This window comes from Notechis scutatus, chromosome 3 (genome assembly GCF_049901735.1).
Source record: "Notechis scutatus isolate UNSWTSFEM ecotype Mainland chromosome 3, rNotScu1.2, whole genome shotgun sequence".
NCBI lineage: Eukaryota > Metazoa > Chordata > Lepidosauria > Squamata > Elapidae > Notechis > Notechis scutatus.
The window spans coordinates 36,983,972-36,999,915 of NC_142011.1; the positions used below are offsets into that span (position 1 = coordinate 36,983,972).

A 15,944-nucleotide genomic window follows, 5' to 3' on the forward strand; every position below is an offset into this window, starting at 1 on the left:
GGTAGTTTATCTTATCTCAGTAATTTGTCAAGGCCAGATATTGCATACTTTATTAATCAATTAGCGAGATTTAACGCTGAGCCAACTGAAAGGCACTGGCAAGCTTGTAAACATGTGTTAAGATATCTGAAACAAACAATGCACTATGCATTGTATTTGGAGCCTAAAGATGAACTGAATTTAACTGCATATGCTGATGCAAGTTTTGCTACAGACATAAATACACGAAAATCTACATTGGGTACTGTAGTATTATTGGGAAAAGCATTGATTGGATGGAGATCTATTAGACAGAAACATCTAAGTTTGTCAACAATGGAGGCTGAATTCTCATGTTTGTCTTTACTATGTACAGATTTAGTTTTGTATAAACAATTACTAATTGACATGGAAATCGATGTAACAGATTCTATTGTTATTTATGAAGATAACCAATCAGCAATATAGATGGCTTCAAATATTGCTGTTAAGACAAGAACGAAACACACAGATTTAAGATATTTAAATGTGAGACAATGTGTGCAAAGTAAAATGATTAAGCTAGAACACTGTTATGTCAGAAAACAATATAGAAGATCATTTTACAAAGGCCCAAGGCTCTATAAAGCATAAGGCGTGCTGTGAAGATTATGGATTTAGAATGTAAGGTTGTATATATTATCTTACCCAAAAGGGGAGAATGTTAGGAATATAAGTCACCTAACAGCTATTTGGGTTAGAAATATATAAACCAGGATAAACATTTTAAAACTGTATCTTTAAGAAAATGCAAAACTGTAATTAGGTGTGGTTGCTCAAACGGCCATAAGATGGAGCCAGAAACCTGGGTTGTTTAGTCTGAGTCTCAGAAGAGAGTGTGAGTGTATCTCTGTTTCCTTCTGTTGGAAGGTATTGCCGTTGCTCCATTTTTCCTAATTGACTGATATTTCTGGATATAATGTAAGTCTGATACTGGACTGTTTTTTGACACTGGACTTTGTTACTGGATTATTCCTGGGTTGAAAACTGACTGATTTAACCTGTGAATGGCTTTGGACTGCCTATTTTGAACTTTTCTTAAACCTTTATTGAAAGTAAAACCCTACATTTACTGTACAGTGTATCTGTATGCTGTGTGTGTATTATTCAAACGCTATTCTCTATATGTCTCCCTGTATGCGCTCATTCTCCTAATGGGGAATTACCTCAACAGTTATGATAGATGAAAGCTTTTTAAATGACCAATATTTCAGTTTTGTCAATGATTTTAGACCCATTTTTCCCTCCCCCAGTCATTACAGGGAATAAAAAAGGTTCAAATCTATGAAATATAAGGTTGGGAAATATCAACAGGTATTTCATACAGCAAATTATTTGGATTTAAAAACAAAACAAAATCTTTAACTGTTGGAATGAAGTCTTAAAAATACCCCACAGGAGCTGTTCTTTCAGCACTACCAATTGAAAACTCAGGGCTCTTGAAAATGAAAAGCTCACCCATTTTTTTAAACTTTCTGACAACAAAATTTTTATTAGAATTTAGCCCATGCCTGCCCACTTCCCTATGTTTCTTTTGCCAGATGAGAAGAAAATAGAGTGTTGATTACTGTTATTTGTAATTCTTTGGAAATGATGCGATGTTGACTGCAAGCAGCATATGTATCCACAGTTCCTTGTTTGTTTGCTGCCTTTTCTTTCAGTATTTTAACAGCTGTGTGTCACCTTTAAAATATTCAAAATATCTCCACATTTGCATCCTACACATTCTCAATTTGGGTCTCATTTCACACCTTTTGTCTGTGGACAAATCATAATAACTCTTAACTATTTGTATTCCAAAGAGATCAAAATGTCTGGATTTTCTTTTTAAAAAAAGCATTTGTCTAGTCTGCACAGAACCCCTGTTTATTATGTACTTATTTAAAATAATGTCACTTTAATAGACAAAATTACTTTCAATGTTTGTAAACTCCAGCACAGAGCATTCAGTGATACACAGAAGGGGAGGCAATAGGGTTAATATAATGAGCAAATAAATTAATCATCACCTCTTTTCACAACACTTTATATAAATAGTTGCACTATAAAAAGTATTTATTGATGTCTGTTGCCGACTCTTTTTCAGTAGATTGATGGGGGAAGGTACTTAACAAGCTTAGGCTTGCTGTTGGTTTGGACAGAATGTTACCCAATGTCATTTGTTATTAGCATCAATGTTGCTCTAGAGATTTGCTCTCCCTTCATGTTGTGAGACTATTCATTCAAGATTAAGACCTCTGGGTAGGGAGTGGAGTAAAAATATAAGCATCAAAGCTGTAGAGCTTGAAACCCCTTCAGAGACAACCATCATAATAATAATTGGTATGTTCTACTTCAGTGGTGGGATGCAAATTTTTTACTACCGGTTCTGTGGGCACATACTTTGCACTTGTGCGCACACAGGGCATTCTAAAACAGGCAATTTTAAGCTTTGAAACTTACTTTACCATCAGCACTGGTGAGTAAAACAGCTAAGGCATGGTAATCTTCTCTGCTGTGTGAATCAGCTGTGCTACAAAGAAAGGAAATATAGGACAGGAAAGAGCGGGGGTGGGAGGGCGGGGCCAACTGCTGACTGGCGCTACCAGATCACCAGAACCAGTGTAAACCGGCAGCATACCACCACTGTTCTACTTGTACAGGAAGACTAAGACATGTGTGGATTGTACCATGGTATAGGTTCATTAGGTTTTTTTAAAAAAAAATGGACAAAGCATAGTACTAAACACTACATAAAATTAATTTCGTTACTCACTTGGAGCATTCAAGAGAACTTATCCCTATAAAGGCATGTTTGTAATGAAAAATATATATCATCCAATATAAGAAGACTTTTGCAATTTCTTTTGACTGGGAGTTAACATAAGAATATCTGGAAGTGTGTGGATGCTTCTTGACTGAAATTTCGAAATTTAGAAGTTCTAATTTCACTTTATTCTTTATTTCAAATGGAAGCTTATCTCTTTGGAAAATGTCTCTCAGTTCTATAATAATGGTGTAAATGAAGTATAGAGTCAGATATTGAAATTTTTTTTGTCAGGTCCTGCTCATTTATAGATTTTTCTCAAAAATTGTTCCAAGGGCACAATTGCTCCATTGCCATACAAAGCTTGTATATATCTGTGAGAGATTTCACTGAATACAGATGGTTCATATGAATTGGACCTGTCATTGGGAATAAGGTCAGATGATAAATCACGTGTCTTAATATAGAATATTATCACCTAAAGTCTTCAGCTTTGTATTTCATATCATTATGTCACTGGGAATAGTTGCAGGAATAAGTGACTGGGACATAGTGTGGCCATTTGACATTTGGAAAATCAAGTTTCTGTAATATGTAGCTTCTCCAGAATTGTACTTCCAAGGTGGTGGCAGTTTCCCACGGAAATGAGCTACTGAGAATAGTGTCCTTGAAGTATCATGGGAAAAAACATTAAAATAAAATCCAGAGCAAACTTCCTCTGAGGAATTAACTCTCTTTCCTGCCCTTCCAGATGGAGCCAGCTGAGAGCCAAGATAGCAGCTGGAGGAATAGTCTGAAATAGTGATAAGGGGAAATTAAGATCTATGTAGAAAATGTTTCTTTTCTTTTTCTTTTCTTCTCTCAGTATAGTTTGGTTGTTAGGGAGGCATTGATAAATTCCTTACACTCTTAGAAGTTTAATAGGGTGGAGAAGGTTTGATTACCAGAAATGTTTAAATGCTTGGTGACATAAATAAGCATAGTTTTGGTGAGTCTGCCTTCCAGCTCTGGAGTAACAGTTTGGCAGGCAATACAGGATCTTGTGTATGAAAGAAGGATGTTTTAGTCAGCAAACATCTGGTGAGAAATACAACTTAAATTTTGAATTCCTGCACGTACATAATTGCAGCCTATGAGGAGTGATAGTTGTATAGGTTAAGGGTAAGGTGAGTCTATTGTTCCCCCAGTCATTTCCTCTATTTTATATTCATGCTGGATTGAAATACGGAAAGTTTTATTAGAATGAGTGGCAGGACAGATATTCCAGAGGACAGCCATGTTGACACAACACAACACAACAAAACAAAAACCAGTGTCTAGTGGCAGCTTAAATTCTCCGAATCAAGCAAAGCAAGATATCTAGATGCACTGAAAATATGACTCCTCTGCTGATAATTATTTACTGAATATCTGATTGGATTTCAGGAGAATTGATAGTTTTTGCTGTGCTTTAATAAAATCTAATCCACCATCCATTTGAAAAAAATCAAGTTAGTGGATTCCACCATTGTCGTAGGCAGATTATTCTGCTGCTCGCCTGCTTTACTCTCTGAAATTCTATCTAATATTCACCCTGAATTATCTTTTAATGTTGACCTCTTGCTCCTTGCCCTGATTACAGTCTTAATGGAGAATAAAATTACTCTGTTCTGTACTGATATCTTTTCTCACATTTTTCTTTTGCAGATTAGGTATAACAACTCTTTTAATTGTTCCATATTGGACTTAAGTCTCCTGATAACATATCACACTGGTAGTTCTTTTTTTGAACCTGCTCTTTGTCCCTTGTAAAGATATGATTTTCAAAATTGGGCACAATGCTTTAGCTGTTAATTGGTTGAAATAAAATGGCATAGGAATGTTAATTATAAAATAATAAATAAAAAATACATACTGATATACCTACTGTCATTGGAATACAGTGCTTCATGCTCTAAAGCATCTAGTTTCTTTTCAAATCATATACTGTAAATTCCATTATTCTGTTAAAGCAGACCAAGATTGCATAGTCTTCTTTGCTGCAGCTCTATATTCAAGTGGTAGTCTACTAAGGCTCCTAGAATTTGTGTGTATATGCTGCTATAACATTATATTATAATTATATTACATTATGCTATAAAATATAAGCATGTGTCCAATAACAGAATCTTAATCCTGTAAGGTCAAGGAGATGGAGATTCAATTTCACCTTGGGAGGCTCTGAGTGATTTGGGGCCTCTCTCTCTCTCTCTCTCTCAGCCCAACCATCCTCATATGGTTTTTATCATTGTGTATTTTGCTTTAAGCTCATAGAGAAAAAGTGGTATATAAAACAAATAGTTGTAATATATTTGTTTTCTAGAACATTCAGAATATCTCCTTATTAGTGATGCTACTCAGAAACACAGTTTATGCCCCCCTCCCATTAGTGTTCCCAAAACATGTTATAAATAATCTTATTTCCTTCCTTTAGTTTGAAAGTAGTTCCTTCCTGTATGTAGAATGTAAAAATCTCACATTCTGGGATATGTTTGCCAAATTCTCTTGTATCTTAAGACTAAATTCTTTCTTTCACACTTCTGTTGTTTGGGGACAACTTATTTTCTTTCCCTGTTGCAAGTTTGACAGCAGTACATTTGCAGTTATTTTTCTTTTAAAGAATGATTAGACTTTTATGATCCTTTGCTAATTCAAAAACAGCTGGAAAACAAATCAAGTTACATGCAGATTTGAGACTGTTAATCTCTGCTGGCCACCCATTTACGCTGAACAGCAGCAACAGAGCCACTCTGGTTCTTTCCTTTATTCAATGAAAGAAAAAAAGAAGCTGTAAAAACTTACAACCATTATATATTAATAAAATGTGTAGTAATATTGTATTATATACTTAAATTTTAAATATTTGAATCAGTTCACAAAAAAAAATGGGAAATTAAAGATAAGTATGTTGTCCAAATTTATAAAAGGCTCTCCAGTCAGGACTTCCACTGGTACACTGCTGGTTAGAATATAGAAAGAGATTAAAAACAAAATTCAGGCCATTACATAATTAATGGAGAATAGGCATTCTTCAAACTTTGTAGCAGAATCTTTTGTGTGCTATCATAAAAGTATGCAATACCCATTTCTTTTTGCCAACTCTTAATTTGTGAAATGCATGTACTTATGTACAATATCTTCTGCCTGGATGAGATCTGTCATAGTGCATGACTACAAGATATGAATCAGTCCTGCATATTGATTATAACAATTACTAAACCTATTTCAATTCTGTAACTTATTGAAAAGAGGAAAATGAGGATAAATGGTGTGGCAACAGAAGGAGATAGTAGAATAGGAGAAGACAAGAAATATAAAGATCTGAAAAATGAAACTGAGAGATGATGGCATAAATTCACCATAATGGTCCAGTGGTTATCAGCACAGTGAGTGCTATGCCAAAATATCCTGTACAGCACCTATAAAATCTGCACATTGACAATTTTTTTAATCTACCATTTCATAGCCACATTGCTTGGATCTGCACATATATTATACCAGTATATGACAACATTCTAGGTTCTTGGGAAGAACTTGATATGAATGAAGGCCAATAGCTAAAGACTTGGCAGTTGTGATTTCACATTGTTGTGAACAGATAATAATTCCTTAATAATTCATAGGTCCTTGGTTAGGACTTGAATTATCAAGTTGCAACATGTGTTAGACTTTAAATCTAATTGTAAATTATCTACACGTAGTAATAGTCTATTTTCAAACATTGATTCCCTCATGTTAATGTAGTATGATCATAAAGAAACCACATTTAGCATGCTGTTACCCAAATGGAATATTACTTCTTTACATAATGCAGTTCAGTTTATAAACCACTGGAGCAGTTTACCAATAGTTTTATAGAGAAGTATTAGTTTCTTATATCTTCTATTTATCATACTAAATTACATAGTAACTAGGTTTGATTTGTGTTTCAACCAAATAGGAGTAAATCTATTGTATTAATTTGATTAATTGGATAAATGCCAGGAAAAGGTTGATATGTTTGTAAAATTGAAGAATAATGGAACTGACAGTTTGAGAGAAATCAATAAGCCATATTAGATTTGATTTAAAATGACCTTTGTTTATTGAAATAGTTCAAATTCAAATATTTATTGGCAATTCATCTTTTACTGACAAGCTTAATATTTTTAAAAGACTCTATAGCCTAAAAACATAATTTCCCCATAATATTGTTTCAAGGGTAAATAAAAGCACTAAGAGCTAATAGCGTGTTAAATTTAGCATACCCCCAAAACTATTTTTATTGTCTAAGATGGTACGCTTGATTTCAGTATTATGTAAGCAGAAAACAGCAATTTCAGTGTTACCCAGCTAGCAATCTTTTGTCTTATTGGTAAGTAATATGAAAAGGTAAAAGTAAAACGAACTTTTAAAAGGATGGAAAGATTTTCACTTGCAGCTATACACACCCTTGTGCTGAACAGGTTCGGCTTTGAAGTTCCAGACTTAATATGCTTTGATTTGTGTTTTCTCAGATTGACCTTCCTCCATCCAAGTTTTGCTGATGATGAATGGAACAGCCAATGTGAATGCAGCTGGACGCAGCCATTATGCCTCCTCTATACCTATTCCCAGAGCTGCATCTCATAGCAAGATACACACTCTGGCAGCATCTCCTAAACTGCCCCCTAAACAGAACTGTGTGGGAGCATATTCCTCACCAAGGATAGCATCTCCCAGGATAGGGAAGGCACAGGGAAGCTCAAGCTATGGAGCTCCTAAAGGGTCAAAGCAGAAGCTCATGGTTAAGGCTGCAGCTGCTGCAAATCCTAGACCAGAGAAAACAGACATATCTGGGAGCCATGATGAGACAGAGGAGATGGACTCTAGCCTCAGTTCCGGTTTAGTGTCTGGCTACAGTAACCCCGGGGGCTTACCAAAGGCCAATTCCAGGCCCACCAAGATAGTGAAGAAAGCTGTTATTCAGACAAATGAAAAAATAAAGAACACCTCTAAACAAGGTGAAAGTAACAGCAGCCTTGTTGCTGTGAAGGTCCTTGGAAAACCCAGCACACCTGCTGAATCTGCAAAGACCACTCATCTGCCAGGGAAGAGCCCTTCATATCTCAACCTACATAATGAGACATTAATGGCAAAGACTCCAGAGGGATCTACCACAAAGAGGCCTCAGAGCTGTCCAGCAAAAGGTCAGTCAGCCTCAGAAGTCAACTGGAAGGAAAATGGGACGTCCAAGCAAGAAGATAATCTTCAAACAATCTCACTGGATACAAGCAACCTTAATAAGGGACCTGTGTTACATACAGCACCTATTAGTTTTTCTTCTCTGCCACAGCACAACCATCCCATTATGGCCACTGTTGCCCCTTTTCATTATCGGTAAGTGTCACTCAGTATGTATTCCTAGATATATCTTTCTAAGGATATATCTTCTTATTTATTTATTATATTTTTATTCTGCCTTTATTATTTGAATAAAGTATAGGTGAATAGAGAAAAAAATCTAACTCTGCTTTCCATTTTCCAAATATTACTAAATAAGATACATCATAGGATACATATCATCCTTTTAGCCCTAGTTTTCTTGAGAAAGTTTAGCACTTGAATGCTACAAAAAAAAATTTATGAACCAAGGTGGGAGAAGAACAACTCCATTTTTAGACTCTAGCACTAAAAACAAGCTATCACTTAGGGCCAAATTCATTAACACAGTGAGACTTGTTAAGAATTTGATTTGAATAGATCTACACAGACAAGCGCTTGTAGCAAAATTGTTTTATTGCTTCACCGGGTTCTCAGATAGCATTATTGCCTGACCATTGTAGATAGCTTGCTGTGGCATCCTGATGGCATATATATGTATCGTAACAATTTCAGAATTGCTCTGATATATGCCAACAGCTGTCATATGCCAGTGCTAGTTCATTTAACTAAAACATTTACTGCACTCATTGCATGTGATATGTGAGTTTGGGTCATGTGATTTGGCACCTTAGGTCAAAGAAATTGCTTCCTCCTAAAAGAACCTGGCCTTTGCTTTATTAAGGTGTTAGGCAAAAGACAGAATTATGGTTTAATAATTATAACCCTTCTGTGCATTATGTTAAGATAGTTGGAGATATATAATACGCCTATGCAAATTGGGTCCACTCCCATTTGAATTGTTGATTTAGGTTGGCAAGTTGATCTGACTGAAATTAACAAGTTAATTTGGAAAATTAGTCTAATTCAATTTGGATGTCCAAATCAAATAATCAGACTCTTAATAATTTGATTTGAACCTATGTGCGCATATATAAAAAGGGCCTGAATTGGTCTGAATTGAATTGATTAAGAGGTGTCTGTTTTGATTTGAAATAAATCAGTTTGAAAATTTGATTTGATGACTCAGGGAATTTCCTTCAGACTGTTTACAAATTCAACATTAGCCCAGCCCTGATACATTATGGATGCGAAGAGAAATTGATTGGTTGTGCTTTTTCTGCCTACCAGGTGGCAGGGTGAGAAAGAGAAGAGCAGCCTTCCTCAGAAAGAAGAGACATGTGATGTGAAGCAGCCCAGCCCCCTTGAAGGGCCTGAGCGCACCCTGAGAGGCACAAGTAAGTAAAAAGATGGGATCACTCTCTTTAGTGGGGCCAGTGGCTCAGAATCCATGACACAGGGATGTGAAAGAAAGTGGATCTGCTTTGGAGGGCTGCATATAGGATGCAACTACCTGTCTTAAAGCAGTAGACACATGCACCAGTCTTCTTTGACCCTGACATTTGTGAACTGATTGGTGGGGGAGAATTTCTAATAGTCATTTTCCATTATCCAATACTGTTCTTCCTTCAGCTTTGAACCAGGGCTTTGGGTGCAAAGCAAGAGACCTCAGACCCGCCGAATATTGATTACACAGTATATTCTGAAACCCAGTATAATGGTAGTCTATTATTACCACCAAGGTAGCTGATTGATTAGTCTTGATCAGGTTAGGAGAATGACACTGAAACTTCCTGAACTGAGCTCAAGATACTAGACTAAACCAGAATAGGTTCTTTTATTTTGTATGGCATAAGAGAATACAGCATATTCATGCTACTTTTTCTTGCTGGGGGATCCTTGTGAGGTCCAGCAGCAAGAATGTGCAAATTATTTAGTTGTGACAAAGTCACGTTGCCTGGCTGGGATGCACCATGAGGAGGCTAGTCTACATTGCACTTCACCAGAATAGGTTCCACAGAGTGAAAGAAGAGAGATCGGTGTTTTCAGAAATAGAATTCACAGTCTGGGATTCTCTATGCATAGTGCATATGCAGACAGTCCTAACCTAATGGTGGCAATTGGGACCAAAAACTCCATTACCAACCACAGCAGTCACTAAGCAGAAACCACATGATTGCAATTGGCTTATGACCTCACTCCCACTTGGTCATTAAGCAAGTCACTGCAGTCGTTAAGTGAAACATCACATGACTGGGACTTATGATTTTATTTCTACCACCTCTACTTAACTCCGCTTGCTGCAAGCAAGTTGCAAAGCACACAAATGGCAATCACATCACTGCAGTAGTCACTGCAGTAGTCATAAATGCAAGGATTGGTCATAAGCTATTTTTTTCTTTTGCATCATTGTAATTTTGAATGGTCACTAAACAGCAGAGTTGATAAGCAAAAACTACCTATAAATATTTTCCCCATTGCAGTTTTTCAGTTTTAAGTAAGACTAATATTCAAACAAATAACCAAAATCTATCTCATGATGTATCAACTGTTACAGATACTGCTGTATTATAATTTCTCTTTGAAAATCTTTATAAAAATAGACAAAGATTATGATTATTACCTCTTGTTTTAAGTACTTTGCTATTTATGTTTGTAGTAATAAAGAGTAGGTCATGCATTTTGGAAGTGGTTAAATAAAGTGGAATTGGGAATGAGATTCAGAAGATCAGATAAGAGAAAAGAATCTACATTTTTGGGAGATGAGTAGGAAACAACTGTTAAACACAGTGTTGGGGGTGTTACTTCTGCATAGCTGGAAATGTGATAACATGTTTGACAAATACCCTTTTTATGACTGGGCTTGGCACTCTTACAGAAAAGTATTATATCCGGTGTTTAAGATCAGATTCTGAAAATATGATCAGAATTGTAAGAAAACATTTTAACAATCAAATGAAGGCTTAACTACATATACATCTTCTCTTCTTCCAATGTTTTATTTTTAAAGCTGAAAGCAGCTATGAGCTTGTATTCTTGCAGGGAACTGATGTGAAGAAAGATTCTTTAACTCTTTTACATGATGGCTTAAAATATTCTTTTCCTATCTCACAACCTCTTTTTCCAATTTTATTGGTAAATTGAGAAATGTATTTTAAAGAGGCTATGTTCTGATCACATTGCAAATTAAATTCCATTTTTAAAGTTATGTGGAATGAACGGCAGGCTGTTATTCTCTCTAGGCTATTCAGAAGAAAAAAAAAGTGTGACTCATTTAATATATAGAAATATGTTTTCCTTTTTATAGTATTGTAGTTGCAGTCCTGAAATAATCCTGTAAGAACTTATTCTAAATATCCAGTGAGGAGCATATTTCTGAGTGGAGGAGTCATTCTTGAATCTTAAATTCAAAATTACCCTAGTAACTTAATATTACAGGTAGTCCTCAACTTACAACAATTCATTTAGTGACTGAAGTTACAACGGCACTGAAAAAATGATTTATGACCATTTTTCACACTTATGACTATTGCAGCATCCCCTTGGTCATGGGATCAAAATTCAGATGCTTGGCAACTGATTCATATTTATGATGATTTCAATGTCCCGGGGTCATGTGATCACCTATTACGACCTTCTGACAAGCAAAGTCAACAGGAAGCCAGATTTAACAACTGTGTTACTAATTTAAGAGCTACAATGATTCACTTAACAACTGTGGCAAGAAAGGTTGTAAAATGGGGCAAAGGTCACTTAACTGTCTTGGTTAGCAACATAAATTTTGGTCGCAATTGTAGTCGTAAGTTAAGGACTACCTGTATTAGATTCACATGTTGACTGCCTTTTAAAAAAGTCAAGTATGTTGGAGAAAGACATTACCTATGATAGAATAAAAAAGGTATTCAGGAATGGGTTTTTAGAGTTCCAGTATTATTAGCTAAGCTTTTGAAGCAGAATAACAAATCTGGTTGTGTGGAATCTTTAATGGTCTCTGAGTTTAGTTGTTTTCTTGCAGATGTGCACGGAAGAAGTTACCTAATTGTGGAATAGAATAGAATAGAATTCTTTATTGGCCAAATGTGATTGGACCCACAAGGAATTTGTCTTTGGTACATATGCTCTCAGTGTACATAAAAAAGAAGAAAAAATACATTCATCAAGAATCATAAGATACAACACTTAGTGATAGTCATAGGTACTAATAAGCAATCAAAACATACATAGGTTATTTAATATGGAAATAAAAACATACTAGGAAAACAAATAAAACAATATGAATTGTAAAGATACAAGCAACATGGTTATAGTCATAAGTGGGAAGAGATAGGTAATAGGAAGAATGAGAAGAATAATAGTAATGAAATGTTTGCAAGAAAACAACCAAACTCAGAGAGCACCAAGGACTTCATAATTCAATCTTGAGCTACAAATATTCTCTTCTATTGAAACCCGGTTGTGAACAACACTTATATTCAAGGGTATGAAACACCTTACGTATGCATAGGGCATTTAAATCACTAATGATGATTAATAATAATGTAAAGTGCTATGTCACATCAGAAAAAAGTGCATAGGGTAGTCCCTGATGCACCAGCTTCCTGGCATCTTCTGTCACTTCTACATTCCATACAGCTGTATTTTTCAGCAAATATATCTAGTGATATGCTGATACAGTTTTAAACTGTCAAAAACCTGATCTGTGGGTAGAAATGTTACGGTCTATGGAGGTTGTTAAATTAAAGATGCTCTGAGTCACACTGGGTGCTAGAAATAATCTTAATCAATCAGTGACATCAATACTGTGCATTAAAATGGAATAAGATAGCAGGTTGCTTCAAAATTCCCTTTTATGTTAACAAATAATGTTATTTGTAAGGTAGAGGAAAAAAAGAGCTATGTTTAACTTTTATATTGAATTTAAATGAATAAGGCCAATCAATATTTTGCTTTTTAACTCAAATTACAGATTTGGAGAGTCATATGCCACTCAGAGCTGGTTTGGTGTAGCAGTTAAGGCATTGGGCTAGAAACTGTGAGGCTGCATTGTAGTCCCACCTTAGGCACAAAACCAGCTAGGTGACCTTGTGCTAGTCACTCTCCTGGTAAACTAAAAAGTAGTACTGTATCTTGGATAAATGCCTTTGTGTGTTTATGTAAAGTATATATTCATCCAGAGGTGGGCTTCAAAATTTTTTAGCAAAGGGTTCTCTGCCCGGTTCCTGGTGGGCATGGCCATGATGGGTGTGGCCTAGTCGGCCTCCTGCACCATGGCGGGGGGACGTTTTTGCCCTCCCGGGGCCCCAGAGGCTTTCCTTGAGCCTCCGGGAGGGCAAAAACAGCTTCCCCAGGCTCCGGAGGCTCTCTGAAAGCCAGAAACAGGCCCATTTCCGGCCTCCCCAAACTTCCGGGAGGCCTGTTTTTCATCTTTCCGAGCCTCCATGCACGCTCTGCACTTACCTGCATCCAAAACGAGCCACATGGGGACTTCTGGGAGGATCAGGACAGGGTGGGCAGGGCCAGCCAGGAGTGGGATTTGGGGGTTCTTCAAACTGCACAGAAATTTAGCTAGAGGCTCTCCCGAACCCCTGCAAATCCCGAGCAGCCCTTCCCTCTATTCATCAATGTGCTTCCCTACTTGGCTTATTTCATTTAGTGTTTCTATACCATGACATTAAGGTGCAGATATACAGATAGAGGAATGGATATTTTAAATGTGCTACTGTAAATAAAAAGAGCCAATCTGATACAATAGTTAATGTTATATATGAGGCATGGGCGTAGAAACGGAGACGAAACTGCTTCTTGTGAACTTCAGCTCTTTATTTAAAGCATGATAACAGAGACAAAAAAACCCCGGATAGCGGCCGCCCTTTTATAGAGTGACTGCTATCCGGATGACCAATGGATGTTGTTATCGGGTCTGAACCTCGTCCAATGGGACTCGTCCCGCCAACAGCCAGTCAGATTGCTCGGAATTAACCAATCATAACTTGCCATTATAAGGGCCAATAGGAAGTGCAGGATTACGATCCTGCTATGCAAATGAATCTTTATTAATTACATTTCTTTAGTTCACAACACCCCTCCCCCCTGGGTTCCGTTTGATGGCCGTGGTGACGTAATCTCGCAGGTATGCAGGTTGTTTTACCTGCCTAGTTGATTTCTGCTGTTCCACCGGTTTTTGTTTAAAGTTCGGTTCCGGTGGAACGCAAGGCTCGTTTCCGCCCAGGGTTGCTTCCGCGATACTATCAGAGTCCCTTAAGTCCATTCCTGGATCGGGCGGGCCTGTTTCCGCTATGGTGTTCCTCTGCGGGGAGGATGGCCCCAATCCCGGACTTTCTTCAGGTGGCGCGAGTACTCGGTTTAGCGGCTGCCTGTCCTCGATTACGCCGTCGTCTACACGGCCCTCGCCCCTCGGCACTCCCTCCCCTGAGTTTGGAAGTCCGGAGGGTCGCGGATATTTGGTTGTAAACGAGATCGAAGTTGGTCTATGTGGCGTTTCCATATCTTGCCGTCTGTTGTCTTAAGGCGGTAAGATCTAGGGCCAGTGAGGTAGACTACGGTGGCAGGGACCCACAACGGTTCGCCGGAAAGGTTTTTAGCGTATACCAAGTCGCCTACCTTGAATTGGCGATACGTTCCGCTGGATCCGCAAGGTTTCTCTGGCGCATAAGATGGGTGAAATCGGTCGAGGTGGGAGCGAAGCTTCCGCCCCATTAAAAGTTCAGCTGGAGTCTTGTTGGTGACACTTTGGGGGGTAATGTGTTGTAGTAAGAGTATTTTGTTCAATCTAGCGTCGATGTCCCCCGGATCCATTTTTTGGAGTGTCCTTTTAAGGAATTGGACCATTCGTTCCGCTCTACCGTTTGCCGCAGGGTGAGCCGGCGAAGTTAAGGCATGGCGGATGCCTCGGTCCGCCAAGTATTGTTCGAAGGTGAGAGCAGTAAATTGGGGTCCGTTGTCGGAAACTAGAACGTCCGGGAAACCGTGTGTTGCGAATAATTTATCTAGTTTTTTAATAACGGAGTCAGTAGTCGTGCTTTTCATCTTGTGGATTTCGAGCCAGTTAGAGTAAGCATCCACGGTTAGGAGAAAAGTGTGTCCCTTCGTAGGTCCCGCGAAATCAATGTGGATGCGGGACCACGGGCCTCGAGGCGTTTCCCATTCAGTGGGGTTGCTCTCGGTGGGGCGTTGCTGACCTCTTGGCAGTTTCTACACGTGGTTACCCAGGCTTCAATTTGTTTATCGATGCCTGGCCACCACGCGTAGCTTCGAGCGAGAGCCTTCATGCGGACGATGCCCGGATGTCCTTCGTGGAGGGTTTGCAACACGAGTCGCTGTAGTCTCTCTGGCACGACGACTCTATCTCCCCATAGTATGCAGCCCTTCTGGGAGAATAGTTCCGTTTGGCGGTTTTTGAACGGTGCAAAAGTGGCGGGAGTTTCTTCGACTGGCCAGACGCGTTTGACCCAACTGAGAACTTTTGCGAGGATAGCGTCCCGTTTTGTGTCGGCGGCGATATCCCTTGCCGTTAGTGGCGGCGAGTTGAGGGTTTCAATTTGCAGCGTATTGAGGGTCGGAGCTGGGTCGCTGACGGTTTCCAGAAGTGGGGAACGGCTCAAAGCGTCAGCGTGGGGAATGGCTTTCCCTGGGCGATGCTGTAGGACGTAGTTGTAGGCTGCTAGGAATTCTGACCAGCGAGTCATTCTAGGTGATAATATATGCGGCGTTGGTTTATCACCTGCTAAAATGCCAAGTAAAGGCTTGTGGTCTGTGACTAGAGTAAAGGGCCGCCCGTAGACATATTCGTGAAATCGTTTCACGGCCGATACAATAGCAAGAGCCTCTTTGTCAAGTTGGCTATAGTTTCGTTCAGCCTTTGATAACGTGTGGGAAAAGTAAGCAATAGGAGCCTCATTCCCGTTTGGTAACACGTGGCTCAAAATGGCTCCAACCCCAAATGGTGATGCGTCGGAAGTAA

General features: G+C 38.4%; 1 protein-coding gene across 6 annotated transcripts in view; it reads left to right on the top strand.

Moving 5' to 3' along the window:
* NAV1 (neuron navigator 1) overlaps positions 1-15,944 on the top strand; it is a 262,874-nt gene that overhangs the window by 48,761 nt on the left and 198,169 nt on the right. For all 6 annotated transcript variants that reach the window (XM_026680885.2, XM_026680886.2, XM_087962421.1 and 3 more), the window contains exons 2-3: positions 7,279-8,140; positions 9,254-9,360. In XM_026680885.2, the coding sequence (XP_026536670.1) occupies positions 7,308-8,140; positions 9,254-9,360 (940 nt within the window). In that variant the 5' untranslated portion in view covers positions 7,279-7,307. The remainder of the gene's footprint in view (positions 1-7,278; positions 8,141-9,253; positions 9,361-15,944) is intronic.